The sequence below is a fragment of the Ochotona curzoniae genome, unplaced genomic scaffold, assembly GCF_017591425.1.
Source record: "Ochotona curzoniae isolate NIBS_2020 unplaced genomic scaffold, NIBS_Ocur_1.0 scaffold_3208, whole genome shotgun sequence".
Lineage (NCBI taxonomy): Eukaryota > Metazoa > Chordata > Mammalia > Lagomorpha > Ochotonidae > Ochotona > Ochotona curzoniae.
This window is the reverse complement of record NW_024467106.1, coordinates 16,363,688-16,383,380: the sequence shown is the minus strand read 5'-3', so window position 1 is coordinate 16,383,380 and position 19,693 is coordinate 16,363,688. Positions and strand designations below refer to the sequence as shown.

Sequence of the window (19,693 nt, the reverse complement as noted above, 5' to 3'; positions counted from 1 at the left end):
GTGCACATTATGGAATGCCGAGGTGAGGTTGCCTGTACCGGAAGGGACCGCAGCGCCCTACCAGCCTGAGAACAAGAAAGGAAGTGGGCAGAGCCGGCAGGGGAATAAGGGAGGGTTCCTTTGCAGGACAGCTACTTCCGCAGGAGAGCATGGGCTGGGATGGGGGCAGACCAGACTAGGCAGAGCTACCACACCTGTGCGCCTCATGCGGACCAGATCAGGGAAAAGCCGGGCTGGGCGGATTATTCCTACTGGTGCAAGCAAAATTAAAGTGGGCAAGGGGTGTTTGGGCTTAGACGCAGCATCAACTGGAATCTGGGAGTGGGAGAGGCCTGGGAGGGAAATAGTGGGCTCATCCCTCTTGGGTTACCACTTCCACGGGACATAAAACTAAGATAACTAAGATAGCGGCTGGGGTGGAATGGGGTGTGGGACAGACTGGATTACAGCTACACTTATTGGCAAACCAGGGTAGGGAGTGGGCCTGGTGGGGGTTATTGTGGGTCGCTCCATCCTAGGCTGCAGCTCCCGCTGGTTTATGTGAGGACCAAGTATGTGCTGGGCAGAACCAGGCTGGACTGCAACACCCATTGGTTCCAGTGGAAGTCGGGAGTGAAAACAGAACCAACCCAGCAACTGCAACCACCAGCTGATTGGAGCGATAGACGGTGCCAGGCCCTGTACTTGTTAGCACATACAAGAAGTTTCTTTGGAGATCTTCCTAATCTAAATGCTGGACTCAGAACCCTAACGAAGAAAAGAGAGAAGACAGAACGGGTCAACCAACCATCTCAGCTATGATGGACTATGTCAATCAGTTGATTTTTCAAAGATCTCATAGTGCTTGGAGTGGCAAGATTGACAGCGATTCATGACTGTGGCAATATCAAAACCACTTGAGCAAGAACCTCAGAGCATGCCCTACATCTGGGACCTGGGGAGGGTGGGAAATTGGGTGGGCCTTCTCCCTTAAATACCCCCCTTTTAAACATGAAGGTAACAATATGGAAAACATACTAGTATTATCCACTTTCATGTAGCCCTTGAACCTTCTTACCCTAATTAACTATGTTAAAAATGTCAAAATAAAATCATAAAAAAAAAAAAAAAAGAGATGCAAGTTCCCGGTCCTAATGTCAGGAGATGGAGGACAACCTAGATGTCTTGGATGTTGGGGTAAATCCTCAAGGAACACATTCACTGAAAATAGACACTCAATTTGTGTCCACTTTGGGGAAGTCCCTGCATCCAGGCCTGGGCTGGGACTCCAGCGAACTTTTGCCCTTTTAGAATTGTTGCCACATTTAGTTGGAACGGAGTCTCTCCTCCCTACGCCCAGTGTCCTGGGTGCTTGTTAACGTACATTCAGTGTTGGCTTAAAACTTGGTCCCTCTCAAACCTTGGAGCTTAGTGAATGCAAACATGGGAGCTAGCCAAGAGGAAGGCCCCTGCTGCCAAAATCCACAAACTCACACCTGCTAACCCACACATTCCAGTACCGTAGTCACCTTGGCCTTGAGGAAGCCTGACACTGAGATGTGGTAACCTCTTGGGTCGGGGATCCATGTTAAACCTGGCCTTGGAGTCAGTACCTTCCTCTGACTCAGTACAAAGCGTTTTCCAAACGTTGGCATGATTGGGCAAGAGCCCAGGCACGCACCCCTCCCACAGCTCACCATAAAAGTCACTGGACCCTCCAGCCAGCAGCACTGTCTGGTTCTGGGTGCCTCCTTGTCTCAACATGGCATTACTCTGGACCCTCACAGCTCTGAGCCTCTTCCCTCTGCTGCACGCCCAGGACCCAGTGTGTGCCAACTTCACAACCAGGCCTATCACCAACGCCTCCCTGGACCGGGTGAGTGCCCACTGCCTGCTCTCTGGGCTTGCTGATAGCTGTGCCCAGCTCCTTCTCCTGGATCCTAGGGCAAAGCTTAGGGAATCGCAGGGGCACCTGCTTCTGCAATGTGGGGTCCTCCTGCCAGGTCCCTTGGTGGCAGGGTCATGATGAGCGACAATTCTGTGCTAGGCATGGGGGGATGATCCAAGGGGGATGCCTGACCTTTGGAGTGAGCCCCTGAAGGTCCAGACCCAACTGGAAGACTCAGTTTCCTCGGGTGCAAACTGGAGTGAGAGATCTGTCCCCATCCTGCTGACTGCCCACTCTTGAGCACTCTCGCCTTTTCCCCCAGCTCTACCGCAAGTGGTTTCTCAAAGCTTCCGTCTTCCGAAAGCCCGAGTACAAGCAGCATGCAGAGATGATGAAAGCGGCCTTCTTCTATTTCTCCGCCAGCCAGGAGGAAAACACTATCCTGCTGCGGCAATACGTAACCATGTGAGTCCCTGTGCAAGCCCTGCCTGGGCCCCAGCTTCTGAGACAGCCCCTGCCTCCTCTGGCCTTTGGCCTTCCCATGGAGAGGGGTAGCTGTGATCCCCACTCTTGGTTATGTGATAGGCAGCTGCCCACCTGTCCTTGACAATCTTGCTGTTTCTCTCCCACCTCCTGTGTGGCTGCAGCGAGGACAGATGCGTTTATAACTCCACCTCCATGGGGCTGCAACGAGAGAATGGGACCATCTCCATATACGGTGAGTCCCACCCCCAGGCAGGCAGCCTGGGATAGGGACCTTCTGAGACTTTGGGCATGGACAACACAGGACAAGCCTGGGTGCTGACATCTCTCCCATCCTGGCACAGCAGCCAGTGTTTTTGAGCTCCTGCTGTGTGGTAGAGCTGGTTGAAGTGTTTAAGGTGAATGTCTCACTTGGTCAGAGATATGCAGTGGTTTCGCTTAGGTCACACAGCTTATTATTGGAACTGGAACTGCAGCCCAAGGCTGCCTCCAGATCTTCTTTCTCAGCCACTCTTGAAACTCCTGCAAGTATTGAGGGAATCCTATTTGCTACACAGCAACATAACCAAGTACCACATTTCCCATAGAGATGGCACTCACAGACCCTAGGCCTGACCTGACACCATTCAGCAGCCCTTGCCACATGTCTCTCCTCTGTGAAATGGGCAGATGGGCACTCATCATACAGTGCTAGGCAGGGCCTGGCAGCTGGCAGGGGCGTGTGCTTGTGCTTGTGTGTGGTGTCAGTGAAGCCTCTTCTGGTGGCTCTGTGACCTGGCACCCAACCCAAGGCTCCCTCCCTGAGCTCAGGACACCTGTGCCACCTCCCCGTCTCACCTAGAGGCCTCTCTCTTTGCAGAAGCTGGACACGATCATTTTGGCCACCTGCTGTACCACAAGGACCCCGGCAGCTTCTTCCTCGGCTTCTTCATGGAGAAAGAGCATGACAAGGGACTGGTCTTCTACAGTAGGTGTCCCTGCAGCCCCCAGCTCCAAGGCCTGGCCCTGTCTCTGCTCAGCCCTGGGACTGGGTCCCCAGAACCCTCTCCCTCCTCAGCCTGCTTGCTTGGGAGGGCTGCGTCCTCACCAGGCCTCTTCACTCCCTCGGCAGCCGACAAGCCAAAGGCCAGCCTGAAGCAAATGAACGAGTTCCATGAAGCCCTCACATGTCTGGGCATAAACAAGACGGAAGTCATGTACACCAACTGGAAACAGGCGAGTGCAGGGGACCATGGAGGGTGCACAATGGGCAGCGTCCGAGCCCCGGAGAGGGAGGGTGGTCAGCCGAGGCTGCACAGCCAGGCAGGTGGCTTGTGTCAAAGTCCCCTTGCTCTTCAGTGCAGTGTCTGAAGGCCTGGGGCTGGGGCTGACAGCCTTGCAGGGAACAGTGGGCTCAGGAGAGCAGTGGGGGAGAGCTGGCAGGTTGCCAGGCAGGGGCAGAACCGAGCTAGAGTCCACCTGCCACCCTCATGCTTCCTTCTCCTGCCTTTTAGGATCTGTGCAGGCCGCTGGAGCGCCAGCACATGGCGAGAAGAAGACAGCAGTCGTAGCCCACAGCACTGAGCTGGAGCCTCAGCCCCTCCCCCGCCTCTGCCTCACACCTGTTTTGTTTGTTATTTGTTTGGGCCGTATGTGTGTATATATATATATATATGCATGTGTATGTATTTCTATTATCTCTTATGGTTTGCATCAATAAAATTTCTTCACCTGGACCCATCATGTGTTCTTTCACTCATTCACTTATTCGTGGTGATGCCTACCCCAGGGGGAGCTACACTGGGAGCCTGGAGGAGTCCAATCAGGCTGTTGAGTTCATCCTGGAGCTCACAGCACCACATGCTACACTGGGCACATGAAGCCGCTGTGAGGCAGGCCCCCAGCACAGGGACATCGGAATGGCTCTAGAACCATTAGGGCTGGGCCAACCCAAAGTTCCTGCTTCAGGGATCAGTAACAACAAGTTTTCAGACTTCCAAGGCTGGGGACCTCAGCAGGGGTAGAGGCGCGTGCCAACCACAAGGAACCCTACTTGAGATATCTGGGAGGTGTCAGATGGAGGTAGGAAGGCCTGGGGGGAGGCTGCGGTGCACACCCGGGCTGGAGGAACCTGGCCCAGCAAGGCACAGGTGAGGCAAGGGACTTGGGGGTCCCAGTCAGAGAATCTAATGGTCCCATGAATGTGCCCTCAGGGTGCCTACCTGAGAGCTCCAGGAGATGGTGTGGGGCCCACAGCGTGGAGCCTGAGGCTCGGCACACTGGGTTGCTCTTCCTGGGCTCACAGGGGATCCTTATTGACAGTCTCTCATGGAACCAGCAAGGCACAACTGGTCAGAAGTGTCTCGGCACAGACCTGCGTGCCGCTGCTCTCACCATCGGTGTTGCACCTGCAGACTGCTGACACACTCCTGTGAGCTCGTGCACCAACACCATCCATGCCATCCCTCTAGGAGCTCAGCCTACAAAGCTCAGATTCTGTGCCCATAGCAGCTGAAGAGGAATCTGGGCTGGAAAGAAAAATCCCAGGTGGGGCCAGGGAGCAGAACCTGGGATGGCTGACAGACGCAAGTGCAAACCCTGACTCTCTCTGGCCACTTGGGCGCAGTCCCACTGCAGCCTCACCCTGCTCATCAGTGAAATGGGAGACTTGGCAGGTGGATGCGCCAAGCGTAGAGCTCAGGGGCCAGGGTCTAGCTGGGGCTCAGGGAGTAGCAGTTGAAAAGAGCCCTGAAAAGGGTTCAGACTCACGCTTCTGCAAACGCCTAATGGCTGGGGATCTCATGAATTGTCTGAACTTGTTACCAAGAAGCCAGAGGGAGGCCAGATGGTCTTTCCTCGCAGCACTGCCCAGTAGGCAGGTTTGTGGTTCTGAGCCAGGTAGAGGGAGAAAGCTGGTAAGACAGCGGCCAGAGGGAGACAAACCAAGTTGGCAAACACGCACCCGCTGCAGGTGCCTAGGCGAGTCCGCCCAGGCGTCAGGCCTCCAGTCAGCAAGCTTGACTTGGGGAAGCCCACGCTGACAACACCACCGCCCACACAGGCAGCACCGTGGGTCTTCTTGTGACAGCCGGCTTCAATTCTCCTCCATTTGCTCTTATAATGAAAATAGACTTTTTAATGCCTCAAATATACAAACAGCACTGATGCACAAACATTCAGGAAATGCTGAGGTATGCACTGCTCTGGGGTGGGGGTGAGGGCAGGAGATGATCTGGCCTCATGGTCACAGTCATGCCCCGGACAAGGGCCTGGCAGGCAGCTGGCCACTCTCGATGCCATTGGCATCCTGGGGAAGAGCTGGAGTCGGGATGAGGTACTGAGAGGGACAGTGGGGACAGATTCTGGGCACCTCTGTCCCCACCTCGAGGCTGGGGGATGGGGTGTCCAGTCCAGCAGGCTCATAAGAAAGGCTTGTACAACCAGGGGGAAAATGGCATGTGTCACTCTGGGGCTCTGGCATCCTAAGATGCTGCACAGGCACTCATGTGCTCCAGGGACCAGTTGCTGGGTGGGAGCCGGGTCTTCTGCTAAGCCCTGCTTGCAGCTGGGTGCTCACAGGTGAGGGGTGGGCTTGTTCCAGGGGTCTGGGCCTTGCCTCCTAATGAGAATCCAAGACTAGGAAAAAAAAAAAACCCAGTTTTGAAAGGTCTGTCCATCTCTGGATAAAATATATCTTCTTAGTGGGAGGTGTGGAACCAGGGGGCCACCCAGTTGGGATGCCTGCACACAGGGAGACCCTCTTGGGAAAACATCACAGCATCTTCCGGACGTCAGTGGTTCCAGCTGACTCCTGGCCTGGGGGATGGCAGGGCCACCTGTCCTCGATGTGTCTCACCATCTCCAGAGGGTCAGAAGAGGCAGGAGCTCCGCAGACCGCGGACCTGGCGCAGGTCGGCCGACAGCGAGCGGCTCATCTGGCGGCTGGTGGAGCGGACTTTCTCTGCCGCCTGCATGGCTTGGCTCAGGGCCCTGTTCAGCTCCTCCAGGTCCCTGGGCTCAAGCTGGACGGAGTGCCGGCGGCCCCGGGCTGCCCGACTGGAGGCTGTGCCCATGGAGGCTGAGGTAGGTGCCACTGTAGGCGTGTAGTACCTGAGGAGGGAAGTGTGACATCAGAGCACTGGATTTGAAGTCCACCCCGCTCAGAACCCCAGGTGGACCTCTGGCCCCTATTCTCTGGTTTTTGGTTTCACCATCTCTAAAACGGAAATAGCAGGACTGGGTTACCAGTGCTGCAGCCAGTGCTGTGTGGGACCTCTATATCCCGTATCAGAGTGCCTGGGTTCGAGTCCCAGCTCTGTCCTCAACTCGGCCAGTCCTCCAGCGTGCACCCTGGAAGGCAGCGGATGATGGCTCAGGCACAGTATCCCTGAAAGCCACAAAGTAGAGCCTGACTGAGTTTCTGGTTTCTGGCTTTGGCCTGACCTGACCCAAGCTAAGTTGTGGCTGTCTGAGGAAGGTGAACCAGTGGATTGAGGTTTCCTTTCTTCCTGAAAAATATTCAAGAATTAAAATAAAATGAATGAGGAATTGTAAGCCTATCCCAAGGTGTGTGTGTGTGTGCGCAAGCGGGAAGGTAAACAGCCTTTAAGTGGAAAGCTTGCCTCTGAGCCAACATCCCTGCTTCTGTTACCCACGCACCTGCAGGGTACCTCTGTCTCCCATACAAGCAGCAGCAAATGCGGGCTCTGGATGCCTGTGCCCATCCTGGCTGCTCTGCTTGGTTACCTTATGGATGTGGAACAATCACTTTTCAGCCTGCTGGATTCTCAGCTAAAACAGCTATCATGAGCCACTTCTCAGGGCAAAGCCGGGGCCTTGTTCAGGTCGACAGCTGTGCACTGGCAGACAAGGGTCAAGGGGCTATAGAACTGCGTGGCGATAGAGAGCTGGACTGTCTCCCAGAGGTGACTCTCCCCAGCACCTCTAACAGGTGCTCATTAGCAACAGCAGGTGCATACAGGCAGCTTCTACACGGAGTGGGCTGCTTGCATCCTGTGGACAACAGCACACACTCACGCTTTCGGGACTGCCCTGTGTGACCATCAGCTCATATTCCCTGCCTTCTGTTCATCTGACCAACAGTACGGTCTGAAAGACTCCCGAAGTTCCTCCGTTAAGGCCTTAGGGGCAATACAACAGCTGACCACCAGGTGGCAGCACAGGTCTGCTTAGCTTTCGAAACAGCATCCTTGGACAGGCCAGAGATGACCCCGCTAGAATTGGAGCAGCCTTACAAGCACCATGATTCCCCCATTGTATTTTATGGGCTTTCCGGGTCTTTACTTCTCACCACAACCCATTTCAGAGAGGACAAAACTGAGGTATGGGCGAGTAGAGCAAACCAAGTTTCTGCGACTACCCTTGTTTGTGGCCCAAAGAAAACCTGGGGATAGCATCATGGTTAACTGCCCACTAAACCTGAAAATATACCAGATGAGCCATCAGGGTAGTGGGCTTCTCCGTGGCCCCTAAGGAGCAACCACATTTCTGGCGAACCCCTTCCTGGCCGCTGAATCAGGATGCAGAGCCTGAGGGATGCAGGATGGACTCACAGCACCATGCAGGGGACACTCCTCAAGGACGTGGGAGAGCAGTGGGAAACTTCATGCCCAGGCCTGGCCCGTGCATGGAGGCCCTGGGCTGCATGGGCGTCCACACGCCTCACATCTGCTTCTGACTGGGGCTTCAGGAGGTCTCACATAACTGTGCGATGGAGATCATGTGTCCAGTTCACAGATGGGGACACTGAGGCTCAGCAAGACAGTGGCTTTGGCAAGACCGCAGCACCAAGAAGGAGACAACAGCCTCCAGATGCAGCTCTGCCGGGCTCTAAGCCCTAAGCCACTTCTGCCTACATGGCTGCACCTTTTCCATTTTGATTGACAGGACATTGGATGTCCCTCCTCCAATGCCTGAACTCCTGACCTCCACAACAACCAGACCATCATCCACAAGGGATGTCTGGGACAGCGTGTATGGTCAAGAACAGCCAGGGTGGGACCAGCTGGTCTCTGAGAGGCCATTAGCTTCAGCTGAGGTGCAAAGAGGACATCCATGGCCCACATGGGAGTGTCCGGTTGCAGTGCCCAGCTCCCCTGCCTCGTTCCGGCTTCCTGCCAGTGTATACCAGGGCGGCAGTGCTGATGGCCCTGCCTGTCGTGCTCCTGTCTTTCATGTGGGAGATGTGGATTATGTCCCCAGCTCCCAGCTTTGACCCTGCCCCGGTCCTGGTGATGGCTCACATTTGGAGAATGAACTAGCAAATGGTAGCACTTGATTCTCCCTCTCCAATAAGTAAATGTCTATTTAAAATAAATAAAAATGTTCTCCCAAGAATAAAAGCTCAAAAAAAAAAAAAAAGGAAATGGGTGTTCTGTCCTGTTTTCTGAGAAGGGAATGCACAAGCTGAGGGTCCTAGACTCTCACCAGGCAGTAGTTCCCAGGGGCAATACCTGTTCCCCAGAAGGAGAATTCGCCCTGCTCTACAGGTGGCACCTGGGGTTGCTGACTGACTGCATGAGCATCAGGCTGGCACTGCATGTTATCCACACGACGCGAAGTCAGGAGCCAGTGGCGCTTGGGTTCTTAGCCGCCCAGCGCTGAGCTCTGACGATGCAGGTGTTGGTGGGGTACGGCATGGGAAGGCACTTACACAGTGGCTGGCGGATAAGGCACGACAGGAACTGAGGACACGTAGGTGAAAGCCGGAGCAGCTGGTGCTGGGGGCGCGGCTGCCAGGTACCACAGGCCGGGCGGCAGATCCGCTGGCGACCCTGCCCGCTTGCTCCTCTGCTTGGCGCCGGAAGCTGCAGGTGCATTTCTCCTGTTGGCAGCCTTTTCTGCTCCTGTCAGAGGAGGGAAGGCCAGACAGAGAGAGTCTGTTTAAGAGGCAGGCAGGTGCAGCTGAGAGCGGAGGTCCTCCACTGCCACCCACACCATGACAGTGGGATCCAGCCCTTGCCTCCCTGGGGAGAGATTCCTTCTTGTGGGAAACACTTTTGATCCCCCTGCCCCACACTTCAGCTCCAACCCATGCCAGGGACAGCAGCCACAGCCCAGTTCCACAGCCCTGGTCAAGCAGGGGAATGCTGAGCACCATCCCTACCAGATGGGGCTGGGTCTGGGATTTCTGTCTCCTTGGAGATTCCAACTTGACCACACAGGGCACACCGGCGTGCATCAGAGGGTGAGGGTCCCACGGGGTCCTTGGGGGCAGCACTGCCTGGAAGAGAAAGATGGGCACCGGCTACTTCCACCTGCTAGATGACACCATTGACACCAAGCACCCACCCAGCCAGGCCCCCTGCAGGGCAACAGAGGGAAACCAAGACAGAAAGAGACCTTCCACCCCTGACTTCACTCCCCAAAGCCTGCAACATCCAAGCTTGGACCAGGACACAGCCACGAGCCCAGAACCCCAGCTGGATCTCCCACATGAGTGGCAGGGACCCACCAGGTACTTGTGTATTGGCTGCTCTCTCTCCCGGGACGCACGTTAGCAGGAAGACGGAAAAGGAAAACAGGATTGGAATTTAAATCGGGCACTTTGATTGGGAGTGTGGGAGTAAGGAGTGTCCCACGCAAGATCTTCACTATTCATCCAAATTTTCCGGGTAAATGGTGTGCCCCTGGGTAGGTGACTGAATTTCTCTGAGTCACAGTTTTTGCAACACACAAGATGGGCATATTATTGGCACTTCTTTCTGAAAGCTGTGTGGATTCATACACGCACAATCCTCAGCATGGTGCCCCACATACAGTAGGAGCCTAATAAAGCCCAGCTCCATCACTGTCGCCATCATGGCCAGTAGAGGCCTCTTAGACCTCCACTGTCTTCACAGTGGACACAGAATCTGAGGCCCAGAGAAGGTGAGGATCTGTTCCAAGGGCACACAGCAAGTCAGTGGCACAACCGGGAGGAGCTGTCCAGTAGTGTAGGTGACAGGGCAGGAGTGGAGGGAGGAGGGAAAGGTGAGTCCCAAGATAAGTTGCCAACACATCTGCCTATCAGGATCCTGGAGGAACTTCTAAGGTGGAGCAGGGCAGCGGCACTTGGAGCGACAGGTGGCAGGGCATGCATCCCACAGTGCTGACAGCTGCAGGAGAATCCTGACCCCCTTGTCTGAACTTCCACCTACCATGCAGCCCAGGACTGGTCCACCCCAGCCCAGTGACATGCACTTCTGATAGTATGGGTTGGTACTCCAGGCACCCACGCTTACCTGCATCCTGAGTCCTGAAGGGCTGGCACTTAGGACAGGAGGAGGCTGTGTCATCATCTCTTGGGACAGCCTTTGGTGGCCGAACATGGTACTCTTGTCCTGGGGAAGGAAACCATCAGGCTCAGGACACCATGGGAGGTTCTGGGTAAGGACCAGCGCCTCTGCCCTTCCTCTGGATGGTTTATTCTCTCTCTCCCTCTGGCTGTCACATGAGCACATGTGTGCTGTGTATGTGCACAAGCAGGTCGCATGCATGCCTTTATCCTGATCTCTTTACCCCAGGTCCCTCCAGGCTGTTCCAGGTTTCATCCCAGATCCAGGAAGCAGCTGGCTCTGACACCTGGCACCATCACCAAACCTGCTGCCCCAAGTGGGGCTCGGAGCAGGCAGGTGGCCATGCTGACACAGCCACTATCATAGTGCAGGATGCCAAGCTCACTGGGGGAACAGAGGGGGCCTGTGGCTGTGAGTACCTGCCTAGGGCTGCTGGATGGCAAGCGTGCTCACTGATAAGCTCCTGGTCTCCGCCCACCTCCTGTGAGGTCTTCCGTGGGGCTCAGGAGAAGCCACTAAGAGGATTTTGTCTCCAGCACCTGTGCCGTGGCAGCCACAGCATGAGTGCTCCCCGACTTTGCGTGGTGTCCTGGGCCCTGGACCTCCTGCCGCTGTCCCTGTCCTTCCTCAGTGGCTGCCACAGCACTCCACCAGGCAGGGATGCGCCTCCTGCCTCCTGCCCCAGCTGCAGTCCTCGGTGGTGTGGTTGTGACACCAGTGGCATGTGACCCCTGCCGTCATCCCACAATCCCTGTCGTCTCAGCTACACAGTCAGGATCCAATGTGGACCACATCCACACCTCTATTTCAAAGGCTGACCACTCTGAGATGCTACTGGGTGCATCTCAAAGGTGCCTTGTGCATGGGACACACTACCCTGGGGACCAGAGCCCAAAGGCCAGCCAGGTGTGGGTGCTGCAAGAGTCGGTGTCCACCCTGTGGGGAGCAGGAGGCCACAAACCTCTTCATGATCCACTTGTCCAACTGGCTGGCTAGGATACCAGCCTTGGCCCTGGCCAAGGGGAGGCATCAGAAACTGCTGAATGAACCAATAAATGAATGAACAAATGCTCCCTGATTTTTCCCCCCATCACAGAACACTCAGAGAATGGAGTGTGAATGGCCCCTGGGGGAAGGGAGCAGGCCAATGATGGCAGCAGAGACCGTCCTGGGGACCTTGCCCACCCAGCCCTCCTTCCTGCCTACCTGTGTACTGGCCCCAGAAGGTGACCCTGTCTGGCCGTCTGGAGCTGCCCCCAGCTCTCGTGCCATCCCGAGCTGCCTGCGCACCATCCTCGGGGGTCCTGTTGTTCTCAGATGACCGCTGAGGAGAGGGGGGCTCAGATTCAGAACCTGGGGTGCAAAGAGGGGGCGTCAGACGTTCCCAGCTGCAGCAGAGCATGCACAAGGAGCTCAGGCGCTGGAAGCAGATGGCCCGCAGGCACAACAGTGCACACCTGGAACCCTGCAAGGTGACTGCTCCCCTGGCCACCAGGGCAGCATCCATGGCCCCACTGTCATTGCACAGCTGGCTGTGCCTTTAATTCAGAGCGCACGGAGAGTCAGATCTGGCAGGCTAGTTTGCATCCTGGTCTCTGCCTCCACAGCCACGAACCTTCAGCATGCCCTCTGTGCCCCTTGGGCTTGCATGTCCTCATCTGGAACATGTGGAAAAGGTGACCCAACCCAGAGAGGGGATAAGGCTAGGTGGGCATGCAACGGCTGTTTCCAGAAGCACGTTGTGGCACAGGTGTTTGGCACCATGGTTACACTGCTGTCTGTGCCCACAGCATCCCATGTGAGCCTCGATTTGAGTCCCAAGTACGCAGTTTGAGACTCAATTAAAACACCTGGGAAATTAGCGGAGGATGGCCCAAGTACTTGGTCACTCTCCCCACACAGGAGACCAAGCCACAGGCTCCTGGTTTCACCTGGCCCAATGCTGATCTTTGCAGCCATTTGAGAAGGGAACCAGGTGATGGACCACTTTTCTCTCTTGTTCCCTGTTTCTGTTGTTCTGCCTTTCAAATGAAGAAATAAAGAAATGCTTAAAATCCATGGGCTATGACTTATAGTACTGCAGTGGCCTGCAACAGATAACCTAAAACATTGCAATGAAAACTGTTGCCATGGTCCCTACCCACAGGGTCCCCCAGGTCCTCCCCTGGGTTTTCAGCAATTAGTCCTGACAGGTGGCTACTTACTCAGGGGCAGCCGGGGTACCGAGGATGACCTGGCCCGCTGCCTTCTCATGGGTGAAGCTTGCTCCGTACATCCTGGCTCCCTGGCCAACGTTTCTGTGGATTTACTGCAAAAACAAAGGGAGGCATCATCACTGCATGTGGCTTTAAGAGGCCTTCAGAGATGACCTGCCACGGGAGGCAGACGTTGGGGAAACCAGCGCCCAGGAGCCCAAAAGCCCTCCTGACTCTCAGTTCTCCCATCTGTCACATGGGGATTGCTCAGAGGGACTGAAAGGCCCAATGCCCTCTCCCACTTGCAAAGAAGTGAGCTGCTTCTCAATGTCACCTGCATCAGAGCCCTCTGGGAGAGGGAGAGTATCCAGCATGCCAGAAGCCTCCGGCTCCCCACCTGGGCCAGGGCTCAAGGATCTTCCCTGTTCATCACGTGGTTACAGGTGGACTCAGGTGGTTACAGGATGTACCAGGGACTACACAGGGGACTACACAGTGTGGGAGGTCTCAGGATGACTGGAGCAGTGGGGCAGGGAGGCAGCAGTGCCTGAGTCCACAGGGCTGTCACTTCTGTGGCTCCCATGGGCACTGAGAAGGGATTTTAGGGTCACTCACCTGCCACAGTGGGAGCTCCAGGCTGCTAAGGGGTCCGCTGGTCGGTCCTGGGGCTGGGTAGGGTGATGGGAAGCAGGCCCCAGGTGCAAGGGACTGTCCTGAGGTGACCGGTGCAGGCTGCTTTCCAGCCGTAGTTGGAGTCGGGACACTTCTTCTTGCAGCTCACGGATGGCCTGGCTGGAGTGGCAGTGAAGACAGAAATAAGGCCCAGATGTTCAAGGAGCAGAGCTGCAGCATCCCTGGAGGGCTGCCTGGATGCAACAGGCACAGAATCCAATATGCTGCAAGTCCTCTGTGTGATCACCGCTGCTACAATGCATCTCAACAGCCGAGTTCATATTCCTGTACCTTCCATCAGCAAAGGAGAGCCTTCCTACAAGGCCGGGCCCCTCCTCATGTGGGGAACCTGCAGAGCTGTGCACCAGGGCCCACCTCTCAAGACAGGGAGGAGGGTGTAGATGGCGCCCCCTTCCAAACCTCCACCTTACCCAGCCATGCCAGGATCCCTCGTTCCTCAGCAGCTCGCTCCCAAATTTCCTGGCTTCCTGGTGCTATTCCAGGCCATGTCTTTGCTCCCTTCTCAAGACATGCATCTGTCTCCTGGTCTAGAGAGGGGGTGCCACTGGCAGGGCTTGGGTCTCCCCATCTTCTAGCTCTTGGGGCCCCAGCCCTCGCCAAGCACATGGCTGAACCGCACCTGGGCGGCAAGAGGGAGCAGAGGACTGTGCTGCCTGTGGACTTCCGGGACCCCTCGAAACCTCTGCACCTTATTGGCCTGGGAAGGCAAATGTGAGCAGGCCAGGAGGGACAGGGCTCTGTTTGCCAGGTTGCTGTGCCCCGTGAGACCCCAAGCACACACAGCCCAGCCCCACCAGCCCTGGGGTCGCTAAGGTCTGGACATTGCGGGCTTTTGGCAGACAAGCCCTCCCAGCACCCAGGCCCTGTACCCACGGAACAGCATGCATGCCTGGGCACATCATAGCTGTGCTGCAGGCTGGCAAAGGCCACGTCCACTGCTCCAGCTGGTTTCAGGGGTGGGCGTTCCTCTCAGGGTGACTCCTTGCCTGGGGATCCCTGGAATCATGGGGAGTCTCACGAGGTCACCTCCAGAGCTCTCAGATGAGTGGTCAGCAGGCAGAGGCCATCTCCTCTCCGGGCTGTGCCTAATGTGATATGGCCAAGGCAGAGAGCCCTCCTGGCAATGCCCAGGGAGAGGCTTGTTGGCTTGGGGGTTTCCAAGGTGAAGCCCGGGAGATGGAGGGAGGAGGCAGGCAGTGGCTGTAAGAGGGCCAGGTCACCTGTTAACCCCTGCAAGACCAAGCTCCAGCTTCCTGTCCTGGGCCAAGGGTGGCACTGACAAAAGAGTTTCAAGCACCCAGTGGGGATCACGTCCCCCCTCAGTGATCCTGACTCCATCACTCTGAAGCTGCTGAACACCTGCTGGCCCTGGAACCATCTTGTCCTGCAGACCTGCTCCTGTCCCTAGACAGACTTGAGACCTTCTAGATCTTTCTTAATCCTTCCCCTTCCTCCATCCAGCATCCCTTGAACCTGATCAACAACCAAGTGCACAGAGGTCCTTTCAAGGGCTCCATCCTTGGCATGAGCCTCTTTCTGCACGACTTCTCTGAGCCGAGCTGCCATCCACACCACTAACCAGGACACTCAGGACCCTGCCAGCCTCTCCCAGGCCTTCAAGGCTCAGCACCTCACCACTTCAAACGCAAGGATGCAAAGAGGGCGGACAACTCTTGCACCTCTGGGCCTCTGCACATGCCACTCTTCTATTGGACACGCTCTTTCTTCTGGTCTGAGCTGAGTTGCCTCTTCCTCCAGGAAGCCCTTCCTGAAACTTCTACCTGGGCCAGATGCCTGTGCTCTCACAGCCCAGTGCATCTGCCACCCTGTACTGTCACCCTGGGGTGCAACTCCCTCATTCTTGGTTCATCCCTTCTGCAAGACAGGAGCCTCGTGAGGCCAAAGTCCATGTCTCATTTACCACCATGTTCCCAGGGCTTGTGCCACCACAGGCCATAGGCAAATTCCTTCATTGAGGTTAGGGGAGACTACAGGGGCAGACTCAATAAACCCAGACCAAGGAGTCAAATGCTAGCAGCAGACACGGCTTTGCATATGGGCCACTTGACTGTGCAGGCCTTGGAGGACTGCGGCAGCTTTGTCAATTGGTCCCTCCAGGTCCTGAAAAGGCACGTGATTGGGAAGAGCGACAAGCCACTAACGAGGGACTAAGAGGATGGACCAGCTGTTCCCCTCTCACTCCTTGGCCAGCAGGGAGCAATGCCCTTGGTAGAACATCTGTGCTTAGGAAATAAGAGGAGGAGAACAGGGAGAGTAAGGAGCAGAGGTGCAGGTGTCAGCATCTGGGTCATTTCCCAGCACGTGAAGAATGTTCTCAAGTGCCGAGACCATTGAGGTCCCATGGACCTGGGCTGGAAGGTAGGTACTCTGATCCCAGCACAGCCACCCTCACTGTGTGACGTCTCCCAGGGACATCAGCCTCCCACGTGCACCCCTGCCCAATAGACATGAACTCACACAGCCCCAGTACCCCACTTACTCTCGCCCCGCCCTGCTGAGAAGGAAGCTGGGGGTGGTCTCGGTCGAAGGCTCGTGGGGCAGAGAGGCCATTCCTGGAACTGGGGTAGGGGCTGGGCTGATTGTCCTGCTGGGTAGAAGCTGTCCCGAACTCTGCTGTGGCCTCTCCAACTTGGAGCCCGGGATTTCTAGGGAGACAGAGCGAGATAACCAGTGAACTGAAACAGAAGACCCTTGCAGTGCAAGCTCGTGTGGGTGGATAATGGGCAGTGAGGAGGCAGTGCCCAGTGGTAGGCCACAGGTAATGAGGTCAATGTCCAGGGACCTTAAAATGGAAATCCCAACTTTGGGTGGCAGTGTGGGACACTGGGCTGGGCCTACCACACTCTTGCCACCATCCCCTCCCACCCCCATTAGATCCAAGTGGTCAGGAACTGCCTCTCTGCAAAGAGTCAACTGCCCCTTTATTTGGGTCACACAGGTACTGTCCCACCATATTGTCCTGGGACTGGCTATAGCACCTCCATGTCCCTCGGAAATTGGGATCCCACCTTCATCCCTGTGTAGGAGCTCCCCGGGAGAGCAGCAGCGGGGAGACAAAGGTTACAAACACCCAAGCACTGGTAACAACCATTCCTTGGAGACACTAAAGAACCACATCTGGGGCTCTGAATACCCCAAACGCTCTGATGAGTGTCCAAGGGTTTAGATGAGAAGTCAAGTGCGGAAGCCCATGCCCCATAGCACATGATTGCATCTATGTAACATTCTTGAAAAGACAAAGTTACAGCAGAGATGAGCGGGTTAGTGGCTGAGGTTGGGGGAGGGGTGGCTGCAAAAAGGCAAGATCAAGGATCCCTGTAGGGATGGAATGTTCTTGAAGGTGTCTGTGTCAGCATCTGGATGCAACATGGTCCTGCTGCTTGGCAAGACATTAGGAAAGGGGGAGGGCTGGGAAAGGCTCCTGGGAGCTCTGTGGTGCCTCTCCAGCTGCAGGCGAATCTGCAGCAATCTCCAGAGAACACGTGCCATGCAGATGATAAGGCAGGGGCCGGTACTGAGACAGCTGTGAATGCCTGCACCTTCCAAGGCCAGCATCCTGTTACTGTGCGCCCTAGGGGGCCCGTAAGGACTCCAGTAAGGGGTCAGGGGATCCCTGCCACCTGTCTGGGAGACTGGACTGAGTTCCAGGCCCCCGGCTTTGATATGGCCCCATGAGCATTTGAGGGAGTGAACTGGTGACTAAGAGATCTCTGTCTGCCTTTGAAATGAAATGGATAAACAGGGTTCCCTTGCTCTCCTGGGATTAGCAGAACCCCTGACTCAACTGGCTAATCCTCCATCTGTAAGTGCTGGCATCCCATATGGGCAATGTTTATATTCTGGCTGCTCCCCTTCCCATCCAGCTCTCTGCTTTTGGCCTGGGAAAGCTGTGGAGGATGGCCAAATCATTGGGATGTTGCACCCATGTGGGAAATCCAGAACTAGCTCCTGGCTTTGGATCAGCTCTGTTCCAGCCATCGCAGCCATCTGGGGAGTCAATCAGCAGATGGAAGATCTTTCTCTCTGTCTTCCTTTCTCTGTAAAATCTGCCTTTCCAATAAAAATAAATAATTTTTTTAAGAGACAAAGCTAACATAAGGTGTTTGAAGTAGGACCAGCATGGGCTGCAGTGCCTGCAAGAGGGCTGAGTAGAATTCTGATCACACTGAGTTTTCTGGTCTGTGTTTTTCTGTGCGTGTGAAAATTCACCAATTTCTGTTCTTTTCTCTATGTCTGTCTTGTTTCAATAAAAAGTGCACGTAGTTTTTAAAGGGAAAAGACGGAATCAAAGTATCCATGATGTCACGTTTAGTGGCAAAAGTGACCACTCATTCCCCAGGATGTGACCCCATACTGGTGGTCGGTGCCTGTAGCCATGTACACAGCTCCCAGATTCTGCACCAATGTCAACCCTGGTGGTCTCCCACGGACGCCTTTACCTTCTTTCCGTCTGTGACTTCAGCGTTCCCTGCAAGGGGCCTGGGAGTAGTTCAAACCTGAAGGCTGTTGTAAGGTTTTCTCTCAATTAGGTTTTGAACCCATACACTGTTGGCACACCCCGACCCATGCACTCACCCATGTCGGCTGCCAGTGGGCGCTCCAGGCGGAAGCCAGGCATCCAGTGCTGGGGAGGACTGCTTAGGCTGGCCGGGGCTCTCTGTGTTCGACTCCTGGGAGTGCTGGGTTCCCTAGCTCTCCTGGAATTAGCAGAACCCCTGGTCCTGGGCCGGGAGGCTCCATTGTGAGGCGCAGGAGTTGTTGGGGACTGGCCTGATGTGCCTGGGGTGCTATGGATCATAGAGGGACAGACACATTGGGGTCACACAGCCAGAGCCCTCCTGCCCCAAGCCAACACCTTCCCAACTTCGGAACCTCCCATCCCTGGGAGCACAGTGTTTTCCAGGGAGGGCCCTTTGTCTCTTGCGCACCTCATCTGCTCAACACATAATAATTGTATGGTGAATTTGCTGGATGACACTGGGAAAGTGGCTTGCCCTCTCTGAGTCTCTGCTCCTCTCTATCAGTAAGATGCGAACTGCGAATGCCATAGGGGGCGTGCAGGGAAAGCCTGTGTCTGCCCAGACCACCCACCCCTGTTCTGGGTCATAACAGACATTGTGACTCTCAGGCGATGCCATGTGTGGGACATTGGTGGGATAGTGGCCTAGTCCCAGCATACCTGAGGTGGGAGAGCCGGTGCTCTGGTGTCTGGGTGAGGGGTGACACTCTGCTGGTCTCGGAGCCCACGAAGCCACTGTCCGTTTCCGGGGATGCCATCCAGGACTCCTGAAAGGGGTGGTGCCCCTGTAAGTGTGAGGACCATGTCCAAGGCACAGTAGGAAAACCTGTACAAATCCAGGCCTAGGCCTCACATTCCACTGGCTCCCAGCTGGGGAGGCAGGTCCAGGCCCCTTCAGCCAGGCTCAGGGTCCTGAAGGCTAAGTGGCTGGCACATAGCAGGACTCCAGGACTTGAGACAAGTCCTGCTTCCCAGGAGTGGCAGCGGAGCCCTTGGGAAAGATACTATGCGGGACAAGGGACAGAGAAAGGGGAAAGAGCAAGTCTTATCCTAGCATCTTCTGACTGAGGTCTGGAATGCTCTAGAATCATCTGACTGCAGAAGGCCGAGGAAAATAAAATCCACCAGCTACAGGCACCTGCTCGGTCCTTGGGTCAACGCAGGGCAAAAAGAACACAGAGAGACTCGGGTGCTTTGCCTTGAGGAGTCCATGTGCAGTGCCGAGTTGGCCATGGGTGTGTGTGTGTACGTGTGCACACATGCATGTATATACATGCTCTCCTCTGGCATACGACATAAGCCCCGTTTCTACAATGCTCTATGACACCTGCTGCACTTTAAGAACTGCTGCCAGGAGAACACAGAACTGAGTCTGGAACCAGTGCCCTTGGCTCTGTATGCAGACTCAGAGAGACATCTGCCTAACCCCAGAAGATCCACAGAAAATCAGTTTACTTGGTGCAAAACATTTCTGAGCCTATGCAGAAATTACTTTTCCCTAAGAAGCATTTCCCTGGGAACATTTTGAAGGTCTTCTCGGATGCATGGATTTCACAACTGTGTACATCAAGTAAATCACATGTGTGACTCCCTTCTCCATGCAGACTCTGAAGGGCTCCCGTTACCAGCAGTGTGTGGG

General features: G+C 55.5%; 2 protein-coding genes across 6 annotated transcripts in view; one reads left to right on the top strand and one right to left on the bottom strand.

Annotated features, from left to right (window-relative positions):
* Positions 1-1,683: 1,683 nt before the first annotated feature.
* ORM1 (orosomucoid 1) lies at positions 1,684-3,900 on the top strand. Its single transcript, XM_040962836.1, has 6 exons — positions 1,684-1,855; positions 2,190-2,332; positions 2,515-2,585; positions 3,210-3,317; positions 3,462-3,565; positions 3,844-3,900. Exons 1-6 carry the CDS (start codon positions 1,742-1,744, stop codon positions 3,898-3,900), a joined length of 597 nt encoding a protein of 198 aa, XP_040818770.1. The 5' UTR covers positions 1,684-1,741.
* Positions 2,144-19,693, bottom strand: part of AKNA (AT-hook transcription factor) — a 51,380-nt gene continuing 33,830 nt past the window's right edge. For 4 of the 5 annotated variants that reach the window (XM_040963311.1, XM_040963312.1, XM_040963313.1 and 1 more), the window contains exons 13-22: positions 18,715-18,839; positions 18,111-18,322; positions 16,015-16,180; positions 13,437-13,613; positions 12,831-12,934; positions 11,833-11,979; positions 10,573-10,671; positions 9,456-9,572; positions 9,003-9,195; positions 2,144-6,439 (exon numbers count right to left, since the gene is read on the bottom strand). In XM_040963311.1, the coding sequence (XP_040819245.1) occupies positions 6,199-6,439; positions 9,003-9,195; positions 9,456-9,572; positions 10,573-10,671; positions 11,833-11,979; positions 12,831-12,934; positions 13,437-13,613; positions 16,015-16,180; positions 18,111-18,322; positions 18,715-18,839 (1,581 nt within the window). In that variant the 3' untranslated portion in view covers positions 2,144-6,198. The remainder of the gene's footprint in view (positions 6,440-9,002; positions 9,196-9,455; positions 9,573-10,572; positions 10,672-11,832; positions 11,980-12,830; positions 12,935-13,436; positions 13,614-16,014; positions 16,181-18,110; positions 18,323-18,714; positions 18,840-19,693) is intronic. The other variant, XM_040963314.1, reaches the window with a different exon arrangement.